The sequence below is a fragment of the Ailuropoda melanoleuca genome, chromosome 12, assembly GCF_002007445.2.
Source record: "Ailuropoda melanoleuca isolate Jingjing chromosome 12, ASM200744v2, whole genome shotgun sequence".
Lineage (NCBI taxonomy): Eukaryota > Metazoa > Chordata > Mammalia > Carnivora > Ursidae > Ailuropoda > Ailuropoda melanoleuca.
In genome coordinates, this window is record NC_048229.1 from 39,003,161 (window position 1) to 39,029,580 (window position 26,420).

At 40.0% G+C, this 26,420-nt stretch overlaps 1 protein-coding gene across 1 annotated transcript; it reads left to right on the forward strand.

Annotated features, from left to right (window-relative positions):
• Window positions 1-1,218: 1,218 nt before the first annotated feature.
• LOC117795239 (zinc finger protein 568-like) lies at window positions 1,219-18,531 on the forward strand (the record flags this gene model as incomplete). The annotated part of the gene is made up of 5 exons (XM_034639017.1): window positions 1,219-1,468; window positions 2,569-2,618; window positions 10,436-10,559; window positions 11,105-11,200; window positions 14,672-18,531. Coding segments are annotated over 5 exons (1,962 nt in total), but the record flags the coding sequence as incomplete, so codon positions are not given.
• Window positions 18,532-26,420: the final 7,889 nt, after the last annotated feature.

The window sequence follows — 26,420 nt, forward strand, 5'->3', positions numbered from 1 at the left end:
GCCTGGGTGGCGCAGTCGTTAAGCGTCTGCCTTCGGCTCAGGGCGTGATCCCAGCGTTCTGGGATCGAGCCCCACATCAGGCTCCTCCGCTAGGAGCCTGCTTCTTCCTCTCCCACTCCCCCTGCTTATGTTCCCTCTCTCGCCGGCTGTCTCTATCTCTGTCAAATAAATAAATAATATATTAAAAAAATAAATAAAAATAAAGAATCTGGCCCACTTTTTGTTTTCTAGTTCATCAATTTCAGAGTCTATTCATTTTATATTTAACAAAATGCAATAAGTAACGTCTTATAAGGACATGATAATGGCCAAAATAGAAAGGAATACTCTTAAAGTAAAACAAATCACAATTACACATCCTAGCAATTAACAAGTGTTAGTGTAACTTTCCAAAGATCTTACGACCCAAGTGCATTTCTATCTGTATTTATGTACTTAGAAAAAGTTTGGAAACACTAATACATGGCACATAGAGTTCAGTATTGGTATTCCATGATTTCTACTAGGGACCTCGACTTATCCTCCTGCTTCCCCGTGGCCTTCTCAGACCCCTGCATCCTGAGTTCAAGACTACCACCCTTCATTCACGTTCTCCGCCACATTCCCAACCCGTTAGCCTTAGACTACATTTCCCAAAAGCCTCCAGGATGGGCCCTTACCTGGCGTCCCTGTGACCCCGCCCGAATTGGGTTGAAAAGTCAGGACGCCGGGTTGCTACCCTGCAGCAGTACCGACTACGGGGGTACTGCACTTTCTGGTGGCGTCGGGGACAGGGGAATGAATTCTCAACCCACACTCGACCGGGAAGGATCGTGGGGCGGGCTGAACAGCCCAGGCCCGGGAGCACTCTTATTTCATGGTGTAGCCGGGAGTCGTCCGCTCCTGATCCCGCTCTCAAAGCGTGGCTCCTTGTGGAGAGGACTCTGAACTGTCTGCTTCCCGACCTTTAACTACGGTTGCTAGAAGCCTCTGGACATTTCGCAGTTTGCAGCGAGGACTATTGCGCACGGGTTAACTTTGAGGACTTGAGTGGCGCTGGCGGCGAACCAGCCCACCCTCTCCGCCGCTGCTGGCTACATTTCCCAGAAGCCTCTACGGTCCACAACCCCCCCCCCGCCCCGCCCCCAGCAGCCAACTCTTGCTACTTGGACCTGTCGGTTCGCCCAGGTCCTCAGGATGCTCAGGCTAGGCTGGGCTGTCAGTACTGGCCTTCACTGAAGGCTAGGAACACGACGCGACACTGGACGGAGAAGACTTGTGCCGGCCAGGCTCTGGCTGGATTTTTCCTCGCCGGGACTACATTTTCCTGAGGGCTCTGCGGCATTTGCACTTCCGGCCAAAGTTGGCTGGCCGGGGTGGGTTGGAGGGAGTTCGGGCGCAACGGGTCGGGGCGTTGCGGGCGGCCTGACTCACTGGTTTGGGGCGGATTCGACCAGATTGGAGTGTGAGGACCCGCGAGAAGTGCTCGGTGAGGGGCTCCGGATGGGGCCGGGGTCTGTCTGGAGTCTTACATGTGGGTGGCTGTTGGGCATTTCTAGGCTGCGTTTTCACCTCGAAAGGTAAAGGACGTCGGGGAGGTAGGGGAATGTCCAGGTCTCTACTCTTCACTCGGGGTAGGGTGGTATCAGCCGCGCATCTGCACGGGGTGGGCGAATGGTTTCATGTTGTCCCTGGAGGTGGCTGGAAGTGTCTGGAGATCAGAAGTGTCGTTGCTGTGTGACCTCCTGCCTGGACAGAAAGTCCGTGCGATACTCCCGGCCGGGGATTGTGCGCCCGACCTCCGTTGCTCGGCGACCAGTGCCGACGGGGGTGGTTAGTACACTAAGAGAGGCTCTCTACCACCCAGTGTGAGAACCCCATGTGGCCGGCCGCGTCGCCGACTCTGCTTTTTGGAGCTAAAACTGGAAAGGCGTCTCCCCTTGTACTTTCTTGGTTGACGTTGAGCGGGGTCAGCGAATGGATGGGTTCTGGAGCAGTCTCAGACCCCGCCTGCGTTTTGAGCCTTCTTAGCCCCTGTTGGATTCTGGATCCCAGCCGAAACTGACAACGGAAACCGCCACACTCTCTTCAACGCGGTGAATGGCCTTCTCTCCGGGGCTAATTCTGGTGTCCCGGGGTTTTCTAGAGCTTGGGCCTGTGAGCCCTTCCTTCCACTTCCCTGTGCTTTTACCCTGAGGCCTCGGGGGATCCAGGCCCATAGCAGTGCCCCCGGTTTTAAAGGACAGGAGTGTGGAATTTTGACTGATGGATCCCCGTAGGTTGTGTTGTAGAGCCAAAAATCTGGGCTCAGTGTAAGATACAGGGCGTGGAAGAACCCAGTCAGGCTCCTATGGAGGAATGAGGCCACAGTCTGGGGTTCTCTCCCGATTCCCATCTGGGCCCCTAAGGTCGCCTGCTTTGTGTGATGATAGGAGTGGGGGTGGGGTCACTGGCTTCTTTGGCTTAAGGCTCATTCACGGTGCCTGGAGTGGAGCCAGGGTTTGCTCTGACTTGGACTCCTGTGAGCTCCCGGAAGAGTCTGTTATCTCATAGTTTCTTGACCCTTTTCCATCTTTTTCATTCTCTAAGAATCCAGAAGAGGAGAGAAAAACCACTGTACATCAAAAGTCATGGCGGAGGTAAGTTGTATTTGGTACTCTTTTGTTGGAAGGGCCTTCCTGGTTTTCAAAACAGTATTTTGTTTCAGGATTCTCTCCAGAAGATTTACAATAGTGATTTGGGAAAAGGGTAAGAGAGAAGAAAACCAAATTTATGGAACAGTTTTCCTAAACCAGACAGGAGTCTAAACCGGGGCTGTCTGCTTTGCATACATTGTCTCATCAATCTAGAATTTCCATTTCCCTGGATTTTATTCATTCCCAGAATAGTTGTGACAGATGTGCCTCACTGATTTGGCAGGGCAGTTAAAGAACAGAATGAGGTTACTCGCTTCAGTACCACTAATTCCTTCTTGGACTGCTTCAGAGACACAAGCAATAGCCTGTTTGCTTCCAAATTTCTAACAGCCTGGAAGGCCTGCCTGCCCCCTTCAGTTTTACATACTTTTTCCCCCCAAGATAGAAATAGCCTAATTGCTCTCTTTTTAATGACTTAAGTAATATGCAATTTTTACAAAAATTTCAGAACTTGAGAAAGTTAAGAAAGGTTGTCACCCATGGCCTCACCATCTAGAGATAATCAGGATTAACATTTTCAAATTTTGTCGTACGTATGTATAGGTATGTAATTTTGTTTTCAGAATGGGATCATGCTACTGATAGAAGCAACCAACTTATTGAGTGTTTACTTTAAGCCGCTTGTAGTTTCAAGTTTTCAAGTTTACACGTGTTACCATGTTGAATCCACATTAATAACCCTGTGACACAGGTATGACTGTATTTCTTCAGTTCTGTTATGCATTTTTTTTTCCTTAACATTTTAACTTCTCTGAAATCAGGACTGGTTTTACAATTCTTGACAAGTCCTAGTTTCGTTGATGGCATTTTTTTCTTTCCTGGTGTATAAAGTAATGATGGCTTTACAATCAGTGGTACCTCAGAATTGATGAAATATGGTATTATTCTAAGTTGATAGATGAGGAAATAGATTCTATTAAGTCACTCCAAACTTACACAGTTAACAAGTAGTACGACTGGGATCCCTCTACTTTTGCTTACTTGTCAAAAAGTGTTGTCTTCTTTGGTTTATGTTGAAGAAGTGTATACGTTAAGCATATTCTGTCATTTATAAGTTGTTTTAAAAATATTTTTTCACAGTTAATCTATTTTGTATGTGTTTTAGATTCAGAGTTTTCAGAAAATGTTTTCTTCCTTTATGTCATGGCCGTCATAATACAAATACAGAAAAGTCATTCAGGGGTGCTTGGGTGACTCAGTTGGTTAAGCGCCTGATTCTTGATTTCAGCTCAGGTCATGATCTCAGGGTTGTGGGGTGGAGCCCTTTGTCAGGCTCTGCACTTAGCACAGAGTCTGCTTGAGATTCTCTCCCTTTCCTTCTGCCCCTCTCCCTGTTTGTGCTAAGTAAATAAATAAATAAAATCTAAAAAAAAAAAAGTCATTCACATTTTCCTAAAGTACTTTGTCTTTTGCCCATACAAATCAGTCTTTAAGCATCTGATGTGAGATACATGACCAGCAAATGTTGGCTGTAAAATTCCTAATTTGGGGTATTTATTTAGACTTTTCTATGACTTTGGACCAGTCAATTTTAAAGAATGGCATAATATTTGTGGTATGTTCAGGGTGTTTTCCTTGAATGTGTCTGAGTGTGGTTCTTCATTAATCCTGGCCAGTCAGTTCTTAAGGGTTCCTTTTTCTCAAAAGACTAATAAAATACTCATTGTATTCTAGATTAATCTACTTTTTCCTTTCTCAGACTTTTCTCCTGAATTCTGTTAAAACTTGCTGAGTCTGTCTTCCTATTCCCATCCTGGTCAGAACCTTCCTCAGATTCTCAGAGGAAAAACTACATCCTCCCCATCAATTCTTAGCACATTTTGGTAAGGGAGGAACTCCAGCTTCCCTTGCCCTAACCCTTGACAACTGTCCATTTCTTCCTCTATTTCCTCCTCTCCTCAGCGTGGTAGACTGTCCTTTCGCTGTCTTTTTTTCTTTTTTTTAATAAAGATTTTATTTATTTGACAGATGGTGAGAGAGTGTGTGAGCACAAGCAGGGGGAGAGGCAGGCAGAGGGAGAGGGAGAAGCAGGCTCCCCATGGAGCAGGGAGCCCGATGTCGGACTTGATCCCAGAACGCTGGGATCGTGACCTGAGCCGAAGGCAGCTGCTTAACCTACTGACCCATCCAGGCGCCCCCTTTCTCTCTTAATGGGAAGCTATGTACTGTTAGAGAAATGGTAGTCTTAGGCTATTTTTGCTGTGTGACCATGGGCTTCCTCATAACTTCCTCTATATCATGTGTTCATTATACAGGGTTTGGAGAAGGGGATAGTGATGGAAATTCACCTGAATGTATGCTTAAACTGGCAACCTGGAGTTCCCCCAACTCCTACCTCTTGGTCTCAGTCCCATTGCTTCTGTCTCTTTCCTTTTCCCTGATCTCATGCCTTATAACCTCACTCCACTGTTTGCGTTCCAGATAAGACCTTTGTGTAGGGATGGATAGTGCATTGTCCTCTAATTGGGCTCCCTGGCTTTACTTTTACTCCTTGCCAGTAAAATAGTCCAGTCGTGTCACTTCCTTTATTGAGTGAATCCCTCTTACTTTCAGGACAAAGCTCCAACTCTCTCATGTTCGTTATATATTTACTATAAAGCACATTCTATATTTACTGGAGCACCAATCCTAGTATTAGAATAAAGCGGTAAGGATATCTTTAGTCCTGCCAGGGAAGACCTGTCATTCAAGACCTCTCCGTTCCATTTGCTAGCTCCCCCCGCCCCGCCAGACAATCCTATTAATGTGCATCTTTTTATTAGTAGGAGTTCATGCAAAATGATTGTCTTGTGTTAAGACCCAATGTGATCAGTTTTTCTGAATCCTCCAGATATGGTTGAGAAGAATGTTATTTGAATAAGGTGCATTATTCTATATATGGCCATTAAATCAAGTTTGTTGATTTTGTTATTTTGTAATTTAAATAATTTTTATTTTTACTGATTTTGTCTCTTGTGTCTATCAATTATTTCAAGTGATGTATTCTCTCATAATGAGGATTTGTCATAATTTTGTTCTTTATTTTATTTATGTGTACGTGTGTGTCTATATATAATATGTATTTATTTTTTATTAGGGGTGTATACAAGTTATATTTTCACCTTTTACCTCTAGTCTTTCTGGATATTTATGTTTTGGATGTGTCTTTTATAAATAGCATATATCTGGGCTTTGGTTTTTGATCTTTATCTTTTAATGAGATCATTCAGCCCATTAATACTAATTGTTGATATAGGGGCATCCGGCTGGCTCAGTCAGTGGAGCACGTGACTCTTGATACTGGGGTTGTAAGTTCAAGCCCCATGTTGGATGTAGAAATTACTTAAAAATAGTCTTTTTAAAAAAATTGCTGATATAATCGAAAGTATCACTATTGGCTTAGTTTGTGCTTTTTATTCTACCTTTTCCATATTGTTCTAATCTCATTTCACCCCTCTGTGAGTTTGAAAGTTATAAACTAGTTTCAATTATTTAGTGGTTACTTTAGAAATTTTAATGTATTTTAACTTACCAGTGTCCAAAACTAAAGAACATCTTTATGTTCTTGCTGAGTAGTGTAAGGAACTAGGATAATCTAATTGATTAAACAGCTTACACTGTTGTCAGATGTTTTAATTCTACCTTTTTTTTAACCCATAAAACATCTTTATTTTATATTTTTCGATGTTAGCTTCGTTATCCACATATTTACCACTTTCTTTGTTCATTATTCTTATATCTTAAACCCTCTACCTTGGGATCACGTTCCTTCAGATGGAAGTACATACTTTAATGCGTTTCTGGGGTTTTGGGTTTTTTGAAAATGTCTTGATTTGCCCCCATTTGTGAAAGATAATTTTCTCTCAGTTGACTGAGATAGTCTGCTGTATTCTGGTTTATATTGTTGCTATTGAATAATCATCTGTCAGTCAGACTGGTGTTTCTATATAGATAATCGTCTTTAATCTCAAATTGCTTCTAACATATTCTCTTCGTTTTTAGTGCTCTGCAGTTTTGATATATTTGTCTAGGGTTCTTTTTATTTATTCTTCTTGATACTCACTGGGCTTCTGAATAATGCTTTCTTTTGCTAGTTCTGAAAATTTCTCAGCCATTAGGTCTTTTTTCTTTCATTCTTTTTTTTAATAAGCAAGCTCTGTGCCCAGCATGGGGCTTGAACTCACGATCCCAAGTTCAAGAGTCACATTCTCTACCATCTGAGCCAGCTAGGTGCCCCGATTAGGTCTTCAGTTACTGCCTTTTCTCAGTTCTTCTTTTTCCTTCCAGAACTCTGGTTAGATATCTGTTAAACCTTCTCACTTTATCTTCTTGCCCTCTCTCATCCTTTCCCATGTTGTCCTTTTTGATAGCATTCTGAGTAATCTCTTTTTATATCTGTAGTCAGTAATTTTTCTCTCTGGAGATACTTTATTCGAGCCATTGTATGACTTAATTTTAAATACTAGGTTTTTTTGTTCTAGAAGTATTTTTTCCTTTTAACTCTACCTGTCATTTGGGGTGCCTAGGTGGCTCAGTCAGTTAAGAGTCTGTTTTGGGCTCAGGTCACGATCCTAGGGTCTTGGGATCGAGTGCCACATCAGCACGGAGTCTCCTCCTCCCTCCCTCTGACTCTTCCCCATGCTTGTGTGCACTTGTGCACGCATGCATGCTCGGGCACGCAAACTCTTCCCTGACAAAGTCTTTTTTAAAGACTACCTGTCATTTTTTGGTTTTGTTTCTCACTATCTTACCTCCTTTTTGTAATATATCTGTTTTATATTCTTTGTCATTATCTATGTAACAAATGAATCTGTGCAGGTGTGACATTTTCCCCCTAACATTTTATTTTTATTGTGGAAAGTTTAAAATCTAATGGAAATTTGAAACAATTACACGATTGATTTTCCTGACTCTCTGATCCTGGAATTAGGCCTCTGTGCATGTTTTATTTTTATTTAGTTTTTTATTTAGGTGAAGTTCACATAACATACAATTAACCATTTTATAGTGTACAATTTGGTGGCATTTAGTATGTTCACAATGTTGTTCTGTTTTATTATTTTTGACATTTGGGTCATTTTCCTTGAAATTCTATTTATGCATTCTTGAGGCCTGGTTGAAGGTCTGTGTTTGCTTCTGCCAAGAGCACTGCCAAACCAGAGCCACCTTAAAGTAGGTTTATAAATGGAAAGTTTTATAGATTCATCTCAGTAATGTGCATGTGAGCCACAAACCTTGGGAGGGCTCACTTGTGGTTATAATTCCTCAGGGGAAAATGTTTTTCTTCCACCCACTGCCAGGATTCAAGTCAAGCCATTTTCCTTGTAGCACCTACGAATGAGAGTATTGCTTCTACTTTTTCTTTATGTTGTGGGCATGATCCTAGAGGTCCCAAGTCTTTGCAGTACAGAACCATTTAGACTCCCATCTTGACCAGCTATAGGCTTGGTCTCCTTTCCCCCCACTCTTTGAATGTCAAAGCTCATGGTCGTCTTGGCTCAGCAGAAGTTTTCTGGTAAAATAAGTGTCAGCGGCTCAGCACACTCCTATTGGTTCTCAGTTTGACTCAGTTTTAGCTTCTGAAGATTACTTTCCTTCTTTGCCAGATCATCTTGCATCCCAAAATGTTTTTAATATTTAGAACCTTAATTTTCAGCTGGTGATTTGGTCATGGTAACCAGTCCCTCGCAGAGCTTGATGTCCTGTGATTGTCTCTGCTTTTCTGTTTTTCCTTCCTGATTCTGAGCTTTTTAAGGGCAGGTGCTGGATCTAAATCATCATGTCCCCAAGTGTCCACACAGAGCCAGAGTCATGGGGAATTTTGATATTTTCAGATAAAGGAATTTTGTTTGCAGAACTGCTTCTTTCCTCCCTTTCCCTTCTACCTTTGATTTCCCCTCAGAGAATGCCCTGCTCTGTAGTGACACACAGAGCAGACCAAGCATTTTCTGTTCCTCTAAGTGAAGAGCCCCGTACAGGATTTTTTTTTTTAAAGGATCTTCAGAAATCCCCAGCTGCATCTGTTAAGAGCCAGAAGTGGAGGACTATCAGCTACAGAGTTGGAGATATCTAGATTCAAAACCCAGCAATGCCCACTGCTAACTGCAAATTTGAATAAATGACTTCACTTATGTGAGCTAAAGTTTCCTTTGAGTTAGGATTCATGGGCTTTTCCTGAGGATTCATACATGTAAGTCACCAGAAACTTAAAGTGCTTAATGTGCAATAATTGTACTTGAGATGCAGTGAACACTGACTTTCAGCAATAAGGCTAGGGGTTGCAGCGAGAGGGAGTAATGTCAGGCAGGAAAGCCAAGTTTAGAGAACTTGTGATCTTGATTAGGAACCAGAACGTGTTGGCCACAAAGATTCTGAGAATTTGTGGTTTCTTTTAAGGCCATTGCAACCTGCATCCAGGGCATTGAGCTTTGCCAAGGTTACTCAAGACCTGGTGGTCCTGGTGGGTTGTCTGGCTCAGTAGTGATGATTCTGGACAGGGTCTTTGTTGAAAGAGGGTTTAGGTGGGGTCTTAAGGGCTCCAGTTCTGGGATAAGGGAACAAAGCTAAGGAGGTACCTGATACACTGAGTCTGTTAGGCCAGGGAGAGGCTGGAGACCTCTGTTGCAGAAACTGTGTCCAGGGCTGGGCCTGCCCAAGTATCCTGTGCTCCTGGGCCTGGCAGCTCTACCATGTCTTTGAGATGCCTCCATGGCTGAGGAGCTCAGTGTCTTCCAGGCTGTAGAACAAGGATCCGTCCGGGGCAAGTCAGAACAGGCCCTTCTGGACTCAGATTAGTTGGGAAAGTTGTTTCCTCTAAATACATCACATACAGTTGGATTCTCTGGGGTTCAGGGCAGGCAAAGTTTTGTTACCCTCCCTCAAATCAAGAAAGACAGACTCTGTGTGTATGTATGTCTGTGTGTGTGAGAGACAGAAAGAGAGAGAGACATACACACTTGTAGTGTATGTTCATCTTGGGTCACATCAGTGTGAGTCTGGATCTTCCTCCCATCAGTTCTGGCAGATCAGAAACCAGGAGAGTAGAGTTAGGGACAATTTATAGGAACAGGAGCCTTACAGCCAGATATATAAATTGTTGAGAAAAGACTCATACTGCAAAATAACTTTAGAGAACTTGTGCAACCTCATACCCCAAAATAAGAACATAGAGTATAGAAGATGGGTTGCCATACAGCCAGTAAAAACGATGTCTGTTTTAGAATTTTTGGTTACATGGAAAAGTGATCAGGCTTTAATATTCTAGCATATTTGCAGGCATGTGTTTTTAAGAAATTATTAAATCATAAGTTATAAATCACCGAGTTCTATTCAAATCCTATTTTCAGAAATAGATATTTTATATTTTTGAATGATTCAGAGTTTTTAAAATATTTCTTTATGGGGAGAATGAAAAGGGAGATAGTCACAGGTGTTGTATGGTGAACATAAAATGTGTTATATGCTTGCGTGTATAGTTTTACTTAATTGGGAAGCACCAGTTGTCTGAACTTTGGTTATTCCCAGACCTGGGAGGATAATGGAAGAGGATAGAGTCCAAGAGGTTACTCCTCCAGCTACAGGCATGCTTAAGCATGATGTGTGTGCACCAAGAATGGTGTACTCTGATCACTCTTGTTTGCACACTGAACCATCCGTGTTAAAGGGCCCAGCACAGCCTGTTTTCTCAACATTGAAAGCAATTGCTTTCTTCATTTTTTTTATTCCACTGGAAAGATTTTGCCTATCAGTTTCACAAATAGTGTATTGATCTGTGGTTCCAGGGCTTCAAGTTCAAAGATGTGGCCATTTACTTCTCTCAAAAGGAGTGGGAATGCTTGCACTCTGCTCAGAAGGCTTTGTACCGAGATGTAATGTTGGAGAATTATAACAACCTCATCTCACTGGGTAAGTTATGTGCCCCCCAAAATTCAGAATTGGCCTTCTGGAATTTTATGTTCTTCTTTATGAATTTCTCATGAGTGCTTCTCAAATGCCTGGCTGAATTAATGAATTAATGATTCTTGTTGCTTCCCAAAGAAGGGATTATCCATTATGAAGTTAGAATTGGCTGCTCCGGGGTGCCTTGGTGGCGCAGTCATTAAGCGTCTGCCTTCGGCTCAGGGCGTGATCCCGGCGTTACGGGATCAAGCTCCACATCAGGCTCCTCTGCTATGAGCCTGCTTCTTCCTCTCCCACTCCTCCTGCTTGTGTTACCTCTCTCGCTGGCTGTCTCTATCTCTGTCAAATTAAAAAATATATATATATGTGCTTAGAAAAAAAAAAAAAGAATTGGCTGCTCCATTGGACACTTTTTTTTGTTTTATTTTGGTTCCTCTGACCTTCACCCCTTCCATTGACCCTTAACCTCCTTACTCTTTCTTGATAATCGGGTTGATTTTAATTCTGGTACACATAAACATAACTTTGTCCTTTTTTTTTTTTTTGAGCAGGACTTTCTGATTCTAAGCCAGATGTGATCTCCTTATTGGAGCAGGGAAAGGAGCCCTGGATGGTTAAGAGTCAGGAAACAAAAGAATGCTGCCCAGGTGAGTGATGGTGACTCCTTGAGGAAGACCGTGGCAGGTGGTCACCCAGGGGGCCAGTGAGAAGGCAGTACATCTAGCTATTAATAGGAAAGCTTGCTGAAAAGGTCTGAGATCTGGAGAAAAAAGGAAGGATGTATCAGCATGAGGCCTCAGATTTTCACTCCACTTAGCACTCTTGCTACCCTTCCTCATATTTGCTTCTGATTTCAGGAAGGAAGCACTTTTCCTTCTTCCCATGAGACAACCATTTTCCTGGCACTTTGTCCAATTTTGTCCTGACTTTTTAAAGCAGCTAGCTCTATTGAGATAGAAATCACATATCCTAAAATTCACTTAAAGTGTACTATTCAGTGGTTTTTAATATAGTCACAGAGTTTTGCAACTGTGACAACAATCTAATTTTAGAACCTTTTCATCACCCCCAAAATGAAACCCCATACCCATAAGCAGGCACTCCCCACACCCAGCCCTAGCCCTTTATTTCTGTAAGGTTGGTAGTGATATCTCTCATTCCTGATACTAGTATTTGTCTTCTTTCTTTTTTCTCTCTTGGTCAATCCAGCTAAAGGTTTGCCAGTTTTGTTGATCTTTTTCAAAGAACCAACTTAGAGTTATGTTGATTTCCCTGTTCTTTTTCTATTTTGTTCATCTACCCTCTAATCTTTGTTATTTTCTTCCTTCTGGTATCTTTGAGTTTACTTTGTTCTTTATCTAGTTCCATAATCTGATTTGAGATCCTTCCTCGGTTTTGGGTTTTGTTTTTTTTTTTTTTTAATATAGGCATTTTAAGCTGTAGATTTCCCTTTAGGGTCTGTTTTAACTGTACCCCATAAGTTTTGGTATGTTAAGTTTTCCTTTCACCCAACTCAAAGCATTTTCTAATTTCTCTTGTGATTTCTTCCTTGACCCATCAGTTATTTAAGAGCATGTTGTTTTCTGTTTTCTTGTTGATCTTCTGGCTAGTTGATCTATCCATTATTGAAAGTAGAGCATTAAAGTCTTCAATTTGTTGAATTGTCTGTTTTTTTCCTTCAATTCTGTTTTTGCTTCATGTACTTTTGGGCTCTTTTATTAGGTACATACATGCTTATAACTGTTACCATTTCTTTTTAGCTTTTTATTTTGAAATAATTTAAGATTCAAAGGAGTTACAAAAATAATACAGAGAGTTCCCTCGTACCCTTCACTCAGCTTTCCCTAACAATAACATCTTACCTAATCCTAGTACACTGTCAAAACCAGGAAATTGATGTTGGCGCAATAGTAGTGATGAAACTATAAGTAGACCTTATTCAGATTTCACCGATTTTCACATACACTCATTTATTTTTATTTATATGTATTTTGGTGTATATTAATATGAAATTTTACAGCATGTGTAGATTTATATAACTACTACCACAATTGAGATACAGAACCTTCAACATTTTAGATATTTTTTGTAAAATATTTTTGAAACTATGCTATAATGCTTAGATGAATAAAGCCAGATACAAACTATTAGAGTCAGTGCTGTTTTGGTTGTATAAAAAGGATGCTACAAACACTGGAAGGAAATAAAAGGTAACAACAAATAACCTAGGAAGTAGCTAGGGTCAAGAAGTATGCTGATTTAAATCCCTAACATTTATAACCCTGCAAGTTCTCTTTTTTAGAAACCTGGCCTGTACAATGGCCAGAGAAACGAGGGTCTTTTTAGAGGAAATGGTTATAGGTAAGGGACTGCTGTGAGAGAATATTAGGGGCAATATTACCAGACTGGTAAAACTTTTCAGATCATGACAAATGATATGAAGCTGGAAGGAGAAGTAGTAGGATCTAGGCAGTATGGTGGGAATGCTGTAGAGGGTGGAGGAATGTATTCATTTAAGGCCCCAAGGAGAAAAAGTCATGGGTGGGTGTACTGGAAGACCTGAATGGAGGTCCATGGCATGCAGGGCCTTCTCACCAAGTCTAGGAATTTGGATTTTTTTTTTTTTTAAGGACACTTGGCAGCCATTGAAGGTTTAAACAAGATAGGAACATGATTGGATTGGATTTCTAAGACCTGTCTCTGGCTGTCCTGTAGAGATTGAATCAGAGGATTCATGAGTGAAAATGGTGAAACTTGCTAGGAGTCTGTTTGGGAAGTCCCTGTGATTTGGCCTTGGGCTAGAATGAGACCACAGAGTGGGGAAAGCAGAGAGTCTGAAGATCGATTTAGAGGAATGATTCTATAGCTCTGAGGAGTGATTGTGCAGGATGGGAGCAATGGGAACATCCTTGATGGATGTTACTTTTTGATTTGAGCATTCCTTTAAGGTCCAAATATATGATTCAAATCCATGCTTTTTATATTTTTCCTTTTCTACCAGATTGTTTTTCCAAAATATTTAAAATAACAGCATCTCTGACATCTGATGTCTGGAACTTCCCATACAGCATAAAATGCCAACATCATTTTACCAGGCATTATATAGACCTTGCTTCTCCCTCTGCTGCTCCCCCTGCTTGTTCTGTCTCTCTCTCTCTCTCTCTCTTTCTTTCTTTCTCTCTCTCTGTCAAATAAATAAATAAAATCTTTAAAAATATATATTAAAATTTTTTAAAAATAATGTTGGGGAAATAGATAAAATGATATGTGATGATAAGCACACCGCTAAAAAATACAGTAAGTAGAGTAATAAGGGGCCTGTTTTATAAAGAGTGGTCTCATGTTTGAATAGAGGTCAGAATAAAATACTTGAACAAGCCATATTGATATCTTAGGGAAGAGGCAGAGATTCTGAGGAGAAATGTGCTTCACAAGTTTGAAGAACATCCAGTTGGTCAGGGAGCTGGAGCAGAGTCAGAAAGAGGGTAGTGTGAGACAGGTTCAGGGAGGGTTTTGTAGGCCACATAAGGACTTTGACTTTTACTCTGCACAAGAGGGAAATCCAGTGAAGACTTGAGGCAGAAGAAAAGCCTAATCTAACTTAACAAGAACACTCTGGCTACTGTGTTAGGTATGGAGTATTAGGAGAGCAACAGAGAAAGTATGGAGATCTGTTAAGAAAGTGTGTTAACCTTGGTGAGAGATGGCTTTGGACAAGGTGGTAGAGATACTGGTAGAGAGAAGTAGTCAAGGTCTGGATATATTTTGAAGCTGGAGATGAGAGGACTTGCTGTTAAATGTAATGTCCTGCTCCTTTAGATTCTCATCTAGTTGGTCTTAGATGGTTCCTGGACATCGTATTGGTAATGTTCCTCAGCTGATTCTGATTTTCACCAGAGGTGAAGAACTACTTCCTTCATGAGCTCCCCTCATTTTCTCTATTCTCATCTCCTTCTCCCACCCCCTACCCTGGGCTTTTTTTTTTCCCCCAAATTTCAGTGCTGTGTTAAGAGCTATTTAAATTATTCACTATTTTTAGTTTGTCATTTCTACCTTAGAACTTTCCTTTCTCCTGCCGCATGAAAATACCTCCAGTTTTCTTTCTTGTTACCTTACAGATTGGGAGTCCAGAAGAGAAACCAAGAATTTATTTCCAAAGGAGCACAGTTATGAAATTAAATCATTGCACCTGGAGATAAAAAGACTCACAAGCTCTGACCTTGAGTGCACTAGGGTCAGAAATAACAGAGAAATCAAATGCCACTTGGAGAGACAAGAGGAGGGACATTTCAGACAAGCCGTAATAACCTCTGAAGAAAGGTCCACTTCTGTTCAGTGCACAGTTCATAGAGTGCCTCAGATAGTTCATACCAGAGTGAAAACCTACGAATGCAAGGGATGTAAGGAAGCTTTCAGGTGCCAGTCACACGATATTCAACATGAAATAGGTCATAATAAGGAAAAAGACTGTAAATGTGGAGAATGTGGGAAAGCCTTTAGTAGTAGGTCAGACTTGATTAAGCATCAGAGAATTCATGAAAGCAAAAAAAGTAAAGAAAATAAGAAATGTGCCTTTATCCATGGCTCTGAAACTACTAAACCTCAGAGCATTAATACTAGTGAGAAACCTCATAAATGTAAGGAATGTGGGAAAGCCTTTCATTCTAACTCACAACTTAGTAAACATCAAAAGATCCACATAGGTGAGAAACCCTATAAATGTAAGGAGTGTGGGAAGGCCTTTCCATCTACCTCACAGCTTAATTTACATCAGAGAATTCATACTGACAAGAAATACTATGAATGTAAGGAATGTGGGAAAGCCTTTACCCGTCTCTCACACCTTCTTCGACATCAGAGAATCCATACTGGTGAGAAACCCCATAAATGTAAAGAGTGTGGGAAAGCTTTCCGTTACGATACACAACTAAGTCTTCATCAGATAATTCATACTGGTGAAAGACGCTATGAATGTAAGGAATGTGGAAAGGTATATAGTTGTGCCTCACAACTGAGTCTACATCAAAGAATTCATACTGGTGAGAAACCTCATAAATGTAAGGAATGTGGGAAAGCTTTTATCTCTGATTCACATCTTGTTCGACATCAGAGTGTTCATACTGGTGAGAAACCATATAAATGTAAGGAATGTGGGAAGGCCTTTCGTCGTGGCTCAGAACTTACTCGACATCAGAGAGCTCACACTGGTGAGAAACCTTATAAATGTAAGGAATGTAAAATGGCCTTTACTTGTAGCACAGAACTTATTCGACATCAAAAAGTTCACACTGGTGAGAGACCCCATAAATGTAAGGAATGTGGGAAGGCTTTTATTCGAAAGTCAGAACTTACTCATCATGAGAGAAGTCATAGTGGTGAAAAGCCCTATAAGTGTAAGGGATGCGGGAAGGCCTTTGGTCGTGGCTCAGAACTTAATCGACACCTGAAAATTCATACTGGTGAGAAACCTTATAAATGTAAGCAATGTGGGAAGGCCTTTATTCGTGGCTCACACCTTAGTAAACATCAAAGAATTCATACAGGAAAGAGGAGTGAATGAAGTCATGTGGGAAGGCTCAACATATTAACATCTGCAAAGTCATACTAGTAAAACACAAAACACCCTGTGATTTTAAAGAATGTGGGAAAGCCTTTGAAGATAATATTGGAGCTCACACTGTGGATACAGGGCCTTTATTTGAGGGCCAGAAGTTATTAGACGTGTTACTGCTGAGATACTTTATAACTATTAGGGATTGGGAAGTTTCTATTTATGTTTCAAAATTTATTAGACATCAGGGTTCAATTGATATAAAACTGAAAAAATTCCAAGAATGTAAGGGAAGTGGGAAGGCTTTGGAAGGCAGTTAATGTGTCAGAGACAGTCATACAAATGGTTCTCAACATCAGGGTCATTTGCCCTGTGGGAAATCAGAGGATCTGTAATATAGATGCCATACAGATAGGAGACCAGTTTGTTTTAGCTAACAAATTATTCATCTTGTAATTCATACTTGAGGAAGGCTACAGTAATGTTACTCTTCCATCCTGCTCAAATCTTAATTAAATATTTGCAAGCTCATCCTCTAAAATTAACCTGAACTTAAGCAGAGTGGAAAAGGCTTTAACCAATGCTCAGTCTTTACTTGCCTTATAGGGCAAATTACCTAAGTAGGTCTAAACTTTCTCACTTATAAATTACTAATATTAACACCACCTTGTTAGCATTGTGAAGATTAAATAATTACATTATGTCTCATCGAATACTGTCTGGCTCATATTGAAAGTGTGTTAAATAAGAGCTGCTTTTTATTTATTTTCATATTTGTGGATAGAGATCATATGAGAGGAAGGCCTTATGTGTACCATGACTATAGGACCATCTTACATCATCTCTTTATTGAATGTCAGGTAATTCCTTCTGGAGAAAAATTGAAAACTGAAGCTTTCATTCACCTTGCCCTCTTGCCTCACTCGGGGAAAGGAAATCAAAGCAAGTTGCAATTTGGAGTGAATGACAACTCCATGTTGAAAGTTACAGGATGCAACAGAGCTATCCTGGGGAAAATTAACTTCCTTTAGTATGTGTAGAAAATGCGGACAGTTAATGGGCACGATTCATTGTCAGTTCACTACTCGATGCACTGCCTGTTCTAATAGGTTCCCTGTAAACACTTGTTGAAATCTGAGGAATGTGTGAATGAATAAGCCATTTGACTCTAGTGTGTAGAAAAGCTCTTAACAAATTAAGAACAAAGCCCAAAACAACAACAAAAATCTTTGAAAACTTACTGAGATGGGGGAAGAAAGCCCTCAGGCATCATGAATGAGAGGAAATGTAACTACAAAAAGAGTTTTAAAGAAATACAACACTATTGTTGCGGCAGGCACTGTTGGTTGCCTATCCATTGGTGTTAGCTATTCTCCCTTTGCCAGGACTGCCTGCTGCCCATCTAAAGTCTAGGTCTTGCTCTCCTAGTTTGCTTTGCATCTGGGCATATATGTAAAACAGTCCTAGCCATACAAGATCTGAGCAAAAGTCTGCAAGTACACTTTAGGTTAAATTTCCTTTCCTAACAAAATAGGAGGAAATAGTCCTCTTATATACAGGATGCATGTCTATGTGATACCTGGAATTGTGACTGTTTTGCTGCCAGAGGGGTGAGAGGCTGAGATTGGCACAGGGGATGGATTGGAATTACCTGCGTCCTTGACATTGTTGAACTGATGAAGCGATGCAGAGCTGCCCTGTCCCTGGATTTTGAGTAAAATAAGAAACTTCATGCATATCTGTTTTAAGTTTATACTCAATTTTTTATGACAGACCTGAGTCCTGGAAAAAAATATTTTTGTATGTATATATTCATATTTATTCACCTTTAATTTAGTAAGATGAGGAAAAGTTTATATTCAGCTTTTTATACTATATCGGAAATGGAAAAGCATTATTTGCTTAAATATTTTATGTGTATACATAGATTCTACTTTGATTTAGTTAGACATAGGAAATGTTTTGTTTTTACAGTCAGCATTGTATTGTGTGTCTGTTTATATTCAGCTCTTTAAAGCATGGCTGAAATCCTGAAAGAGTGTTTTCCTGAATAAAGGTAAGAACCAATAAAGAAGAGGTATACAGGATTCCTGTAGTATCAGAATATCTAACAGATAAAATCTTCTAAGTCTGCAGGATACAAAGAGTCACAGCTATGAGGATAGCATAACCGTTTTAAGAAATTTGGAGAAGGACAACATCCAAATCAGCTATAAAAATAATCTACTGTACTTATGGTATAAGAATATTCCAATTAAAATAGCAAGTCAAATCTAGCAGCCTATTGAAAATAGGGTTTTGGGTTTTGGTTTTTGTTTTTGTTGTTGTTTTGTTTGAGTACAGAATAAAATGGTTCATTACCTGTCCAATTGTTTTTTAATGTAATGCATAAAGGTCGTGTTTACATATTGAAAACTGGACCCTAAAATAACAATTTCCCATGGAAAGTAGTAAATGAGAAACTGTTATAGAATATGTGTATTTAACTGTTGTGAAGTTACTGCAGTTATCCACTTAATCCTACCTTATGGGCTGCAGACAAATTTGGAATAATCACCATCCAGTGGATTCCACTTTAGCCTCACACTTCAGCAAATGATACATACTTCAAATAAGTTTAATGTAAACATGTATTATGTGGCAAATTAAATCGATCATACAGAATATCAGCCCATTGGAGGACAATTTATAATAAAAATTCAAGCTTTTTTTAATTTTTATTTTTTTAAGTAAGCTTTATGCCCAATGTGGGGCTTGAACTCAAGATGCTGAGATCGAGTCACATACTCTGCCCACTGAGCCAGGCAGGCGCCCCTAAGCATTTTTTTAAAGGGTAGAAATGATTGCTAAATCTTATCTGCACTGGCATAATTATTTCATAAGTTTGTTTGAAAGTTGTACATACTGTTTTAAGAGGATAAGTTATGCCCTTAGGAGGAATTGAAGGATTAATAAAGGTAGGCAAAATTAGGCATGATCATGGTACTGGTTTCATTATAATTTCTTTTTTTCATATAATAATTTTTTATTGTGTTACGTTACTCACCATACAGTACATCCTTAGTTTTTGATGTAATATTCCATGATTCATTATTTGCATATAACACCTAGCGCTCCATGCAATATGTGTCCTCCTTAATACCCATCACCAGCCTATCCCAATCCTCCACCCACTCCCCTCTGAAGCCCTCAGCTTGTTTCCCAGAGTCCATAGTCTCTCATGGTTCATTACCCCTTCTGTTTACCCCCCCTTCATTCTTCCCTTTCTTCTCCTACCGATCTCTCTGCTATTTCTTACGTTCCATAAATGAGTGAAATCATATGTAATTGTCTTTCTCTGCTTGACTTATTTCACTTAGCATGATCTCCAGTCCCATCCATGTTGCTACAAATGTTGGGTAATCATTCTTTCTGATGGCTGAGTAATATTCCATTGTATATATGGACCACATCTTCTTAATCCATTCGTCTATTGAAGGGCATCTCGGCTCCTTCCACAATGTAGCTATTGTGGACAATGCTGCTATGAACATTGGGGTGCATATGGCCCTTTCTTCACTACGTCTGTATCTTTGGGGTAAATACCCAGTAGTGCAATGGCTGGATCATAGGGTAGCTCAATTTTTAACTTTTTAAGGGACCGCCACACTGTTTTCCAAAGTGGCTATACCAACTTGCATTCCCATCAACAGTGTAAGAGGGATCCCCTTTCTCCACATCCTCTCTAACGTTTGTTGTTTCTTGCCTTGTCGATTTTTGCCATTCTAACTGGCGTAAGGTGATATCTCAATGTGGTTTTGATTTGAATTTCCCTGACAGCTAATGGTTTTGAACATTTTTTCATGTGTCTGTTAGCCATTTGTATGTCTTCATTGGAAAAGTGTCTGTTTATATCTTCTGCCCATTTTTTTTGATTATTTGTTTCCCGTGTATTGAGTTGGAGAAGTTCTTTGTAGATCTTGGATATCAGTCTTTTATCTGTAGTGTCATTTGCAAATATCTTCTCCCATTCCGTGGGCTGCCTCTTAGTTTTTTTGACTGTTTCCGTGGCTGTGCAGAAGCTTTTTATCTTGATGAAGTCCCACAAGTTCATTATAATTTCTAACATTTTTTCAGTTATACCAAATGTTAGATGATTCTCTTACAGTTTTTGCCCATGTATACGTATTTCTCTTTTCAAAGCTTGAAAGTTGTATTCTAATTTTATATAACATGTTTTACCAAAAAACAGGGATATATTGTAAAGATTTTTTTAAAACCTATCGGGGCGCTTGACCAGCTCAGTCTGAAGGTCATGCAACTCTTTTTTTTTTTTCCTTTGGTTTGAGAGAGAGTGAGCAAGAGCACTAGCAGTGGGTAAGAAGCAGACTCCCTGCTGGGAATCAGGATCATGACCTGAACCGATGGCAGATGCTTAACCGACTGAGCCACCTAGCACCCCAAAGGGCATGCAACTCTTGATCTTAGGGTTGTAAGTTCGAGCCCCATGTTGGGTGTAGAGATTATAAATAAATGAAATTCAAAAAAAAAAAAAACAACCCTACACTTACTCTCTGAATTGCCAATACCAATAGCCTTCCATGCTTTTCGCCATACTCAAGCATGCCCACGTCTAGAAAGTTTGTGTTGGTGTAGTGTGTGTGTGTTTGTGTGTGTAGCAAAGTTGAATCAGGATTGCTCTTACATATTGAAGTGCAGTCTCCTTTTCTCACTTTGTAACATACCATGACTGGACTTCTTCCAGTCAGTACCTACAGGTGTAACTTTTTAGCTTTAGATTCATGCATCATAAAGACAAAGCATAATATGTGCAGCCCAGTCTTCCACCAGTGAAAGTTCAGGTTTGTTATTTTACAAATAATTGTACAATTTTACTACACATGTATTGTTTCATGTTGGTGTTTATATTTTTGCTGAGTGGATTGGTTCCCACCAGTTGGATCCCTTGCCTTACAGCATAGTGTGTGTGTGTGTGTGTGTGTGTGTGTGTGTGTGTGTGTGTGTATTTTAAGATTTTATTTATTTATTTGACAGAGAAAGACAGCAAGAGGGAACACAAGCAGGGGGGAGCTGGACAGTGAGTAGCAGGCTCCATCCCAGGACACTGGCATCATGACCCGAGCTGAAGGCAGATGCTTAATGACTGAGCCACCTAGGTGCCCCAGCTTTCTCATCTTTAAAATGGGGATAAAAATTACCAAACAAAAATTGAATGAGTAGCCAAAAAACTCCCAACAAACAAAAGCCCAGGACCAGAGACCTTCACAGGCGAATTCTACCAAACATTTAAAGAGTTAATACTGGGGCACCTGGCTGGCTTAGTCGGTAGAGCATGTGCCTCCTGATCTCAGGGTTGTGAGTTCAAGTCCCAACAGCAGAGTATATTTTAAATGCAGTAGTTAATGCTTTGTTTTCTGAAATTCAACATTAATCTAGCAATGTATGTCTATTCCCAACAACTTCAATGAGTACTGAATCTTTTGTTAAATTGAGTGGAGAAAAGAAAGTGCCTTTAATTTGCATTTTCTTAACTGTCAGTGAGGTTGAGTATGTGTCATGCCTAAGCGTTTTTTGAATTTTGTTTCTGTGAATTGGTTGTTTTTATGTATTCCCTTTTTTAAACTGGAGTCATTTTTGAAGCAGTTTGTAGAAACTTTGTTTTGTCATATACTTTGCAGTTGGTTTTCTTAGTCTAGTATGTATTTTTTTTTTTTTTGCCTTTTTTAATGGCAAAAGAAATCAAGAGACTTTTTCTGTGAGGGGCCAGATGGTAAATATTTTAGGCTTTGTGTTCTTATAGTCTCTACCTTCATAGTGTGAAAACATACATAAACCAGTGGTTCTCAACCAGGGGTAATTTTGCCTTTCCTCCTAACCCCAGGAGACATTGGGCAGTGTCCAGGAACAGTTTTGTTGTCACTTTGTGGGAGAGGGCTGCTAGTAGGTAAAGACCAGGGAGGATCTGTACACCCTACAATGTGTAGTACCACCCCTCACAACAGAATTATCTGGTCAAAAATGTCATTAAGTGCTGAAGTTGAGAAATCCTGAGTGTAAGAAAATGGGCATGACTGTGTTCCAATAAAACAATTTACACAAACAAGCAACAGGCCACATTTGGCCTGCAGGCTGTAGTGTGCTCACCCTGTTTTAAAGAATTCTTTTTTGCTGTATGATACCTACTTTTTTGGTTTTGTTCCTGAATTGTCTTTCTCCTAATTTTTCCAAATTTTCTTCTGTTTTATGCTTTTAAATTTTCTTGACTAAATATAATTCAGAAAAACAGTAGCACCTGTTTAACTGCTGCCTACTAATTAGGCATCTAATTGTTTTTTATTAAAACTTTATAAAAGAAAGGGGCACCTGGGTGGCTCAGTCAGTTAAGCATCTGACCCTTGATTTCAGCCCAGGTCATGATCTCAGGGTTGTGGGATTGAGCCCCGCATCAGGCTCTGCGCTCAGGGTAGAGTCTGCTTGTCCCTCTCCCTCTGCTCCTTCCCCTGCTCTCATGTGTGCTCTCTCAAGTAAATAAATAAAATCTTTTTAAAAATGTTTATAAAATCAGATCATTTCAGAAATAGGTAAAGTTTTATCTTTTCCCTTTAGTCTTTTTCTCCCTGTGTCTGCAGAGGCAGTAAGTGCTAGTACCTATAAAACCAATACTAAGATGTACACACAGATGGTACATATGATTATAGATTTCTAAGTAATGCAAAATGGTGACACATCTCTCTAATTTTTCTGATTGACAATATGTAGGATCTAAAACTATTGAAAAATACCTAATTTTTTATGTGCTGTGTTGTATTTTTATACAGTTTATTGATGTCTTTTTATTCATTAAATAGAAAACAATTGCAGGGGCGCCTGGGTGGCACAGCGGTTAAGCGTCTGCCTTCGGCTCAGGGCGTGATCCTGGCGTTGTGGGATCGAGCCCCACATCAGGCTCCTCTGCTATGGGCCTGCTTCTTCCTCTCCCACTCCCCCTGCTTGTGTTCCCTCTCTCGCTAGCTGTCTCTATCTCTGTCAAATAAATAATAAAATCTTTAAAAAAAACAAAAAAACAAAACAAAAAAAAAGAAAATTGCAGATAAAATCCTTTTATATGATTAACTAATTTTTTTCAAGATTTTATTTATTTATTTGACAGAGAGAGAGTGAGAGGGAACACAAGCAGGGGGAGTGGGAGAGGGAGAAGCAGGCTTCCCACTGAGCAGGGAGCCTGATGCAGGGCTCAATCCCAGGACCCCGGGATCATGACCTGAGCCGAAGGCAGATGCTTAACTTCTGAGTCACCCAGGCACCCTAATTTAATTTTGAGAGAGAGCATGTGCATGTGCACACGTGGGCATGAGTAGGATGGGGGAGGGGCAGAGTGAGGGGAAGAGAGAGAATCCCAAGCAGGCTCCATGCCTGATGAGGAGCCTGACATGGGGCTCAATCCCACAACCCTGAGATTATGACCTGAGCTGAAATCAAGAGTTGGATCCTTAACCGACTGAGTCATCCAGGTGCTCCCTTTCTACATATTTTCAACAGCAAGGAATTTAGTAAAAGGTATTTTGTAATTGGAAGAATTTTTTTTTCCTTTTACGTGAAGGAAACCAATGCAAATCATCTTCCTAAAGATGCTCACTTTAACTTACTTAAATAGTAAAACATTTGAAAACCTAAAATTTTCACTTCCAAAATTATGGAAAATCAATATTGTGTCATACCAGATAAGAAAAAACTAAAATTTCAGTGCTGTGAATGCCTGACATTTACGATAATGGCCCCAAATTAGAAAGTAATAAAAAGTTGTAATCATTTAGTTGCAATATGATTGATTTCTCCTTCTTAATATTTCTTTATAAGTTTTATACTCTTTTAAAGGACATACTATTCTGTGGTTAGGAATGAAGGAATGAAAACAAACTGTTAGGTAAGAGAAAAAATTTAATTTTTTTAGTATAAAGTTGGGTCATTTAATATTAGTTCTTACTTAACATTAATACACATGTACTAAGGCAAAAGGGCTTTCTCTCCCCATCTACCTCTAACACAATTGCAGTGGCCCAGGACTTTACTATTTTTTTTGTTTTGTTTTTAAAGCTTTTATTTATTCATTTGAGAGATACAGAAAGAGGGGGGACTGGCAGAGGGAGAGGGAGAAGCAGACTCCCCGCTGAGCCAGGAGTCAGATGTGGGACTCAGTCCCAGGACCCTGGGATCATGACCTGAGCCGAAGGCAGACGCTCAACCATCTGAGCCACCCAGGTGCCCCAGGACTTTACTATTTTAATCACAGGGCAGTTCAGCCCTTTCCAAAGAGATATACTAATCTGATTACATTGCAGTTTATTCCCTACTCCCACCTCCAACTCCTAGTCCTTGTCTTTCATTCAGTTATATGAAAAGGATCCAGGAAAAATTCAAGATAATGCCCTACTCCAAAGGAAGAGGTAAACTAGTGGATGAAACGGAACCAAAGCTAAACTGTTAAAGAGGCACCTCACTGGCTCAGTCAGCACATGCAACTCTTGACCTTAGGGCTGTAAATTCAAGCCTCACATTGGGTGTAGAGATTACTTAAAAATAAAATCTTTTTTTAAAAAAAAGTGAAACTATAAGAGAAATAATTGACATGATAGGCCATATTAAAATTTTAAGTGACAACATAGAAAACTGGGTGGATACTATAATAATTACATTGATTTTCACCTCCCAGTTATTTACCCATTGACCTCTTTTGCTTCCAGTTTTTGGCTATTATAAATGTGTAATATGTTCTTTTTAAATTGAAGTGCAGTTGACATCTGTATAATACATTGTTCATTGAACTAGGGAGATTCCTGAGATGACTCATTCATCACTTCTATGAATGTGAAAGAAAAAGAAAGAAAGAAAGAATCACTTGTGCTAATTTGCCTATTTAGTACAATGGGTTTTGCTTTCATTTGTAAACCACAACTGCACTATGACAGAGCCTGGTAGCTTTCTGGGGTGGGGAGGATCTTTAGAGTTCTTTCAGAACTCAGGCATGACTGTTCAGCCTGAAACAATCTGTTACAATGACTTACAGCAAAAATGGAAAGTAGTTAGTTGTTCCCTGTTTTCACTGATTGAACTAAAGGACATTGTCACAGGTGATCTTAAGGCTTTAAGTGAATAAATGAACAACTTCCTTAGTGTTAAATCCACATTAGCTTGTGGTCAGTCAGTTCAAAACTTTTTTCCCCCAAAACATGAACCCTAAAAAATACCCTGCTTATTTTCATGCTAACATTTTTATTGAGGTATTATATAGTAAAATGTATCAGTGTCTCCCAGTCAAATACCCCCAGGAACATTCCTTGTAATCAAACAAGTTGGATTTCCTGCTCATTGCAGCAAAGGGGAACACAGAACATTGGGTTGTGTTTATTGATTTAGAGAAGGCTTAAGGAAGTGGGGCTTTGTTCTGGATTGGATGTTGTCAGGAATCAGGGCAATTCTGTAACTGCCTATCTTAATCTTATCCATAAGGAGGGTAGACTAAAGGAAGGCTAAAATTTTTATTGATAAAAAAGTAGCAGTCATTCATAGTACCCAGGAGTGTTTAGCATTTTGGGACTTGAATAATGTTCATGTTTTATCTGTATTTAAATATGATTACAGGGTGATCTTGCTTTTGTCTTGATCCACCGAGGTCACAGAGTTGCCGATCTGCCATTGATATTATGTGAACTCATAATAAGATCTCGTTGACAGTACCAGGCTAGCTCTTACATGTCAGCGGCATCTTTTCTCTTTCTCAACTGTATAAAAAGCATAAATCTTTTTTTAAAAAGATTTTATTTCAGAGAAAGAGAGAGGGAAAGAGAGTGTGCATGAGTGGGGGAAGGGGCAGAGGGAGAGAAACCCAAGCAGATTCCTCAATGACAGAGCCCCACATGGGGCTCCATCTCATGACCCTGAGATCAGAACCTGAACCAAAACCAAGAGTTGGACACTTAACTGACTGAGCCACCCAGGCATCCAAAGAGCATAAATCTGAAGTGTACAGCTTGATGTCATTTTATCAGCTTTATTGATTTAATTCATATACAATAAATTACACTTAGGGTACAGTTGAATTTGGAAAGGTGATACCCATGTAACTACCATGACAAGTACGATGCAGAACATTTCCATTGCTTGAGAAAGTTCCTCATGGCCCTTTATAGTTAACCTCTCCCACCACACCTGGTCGCAGACAACCAGGATCTGCTTTCTGTCACTGTAGATTAGCTTGCATTTTCTGGAATTTCACAAAAAGGAATCATACAGTATTATTCATTTGTGTATGGCTCTTT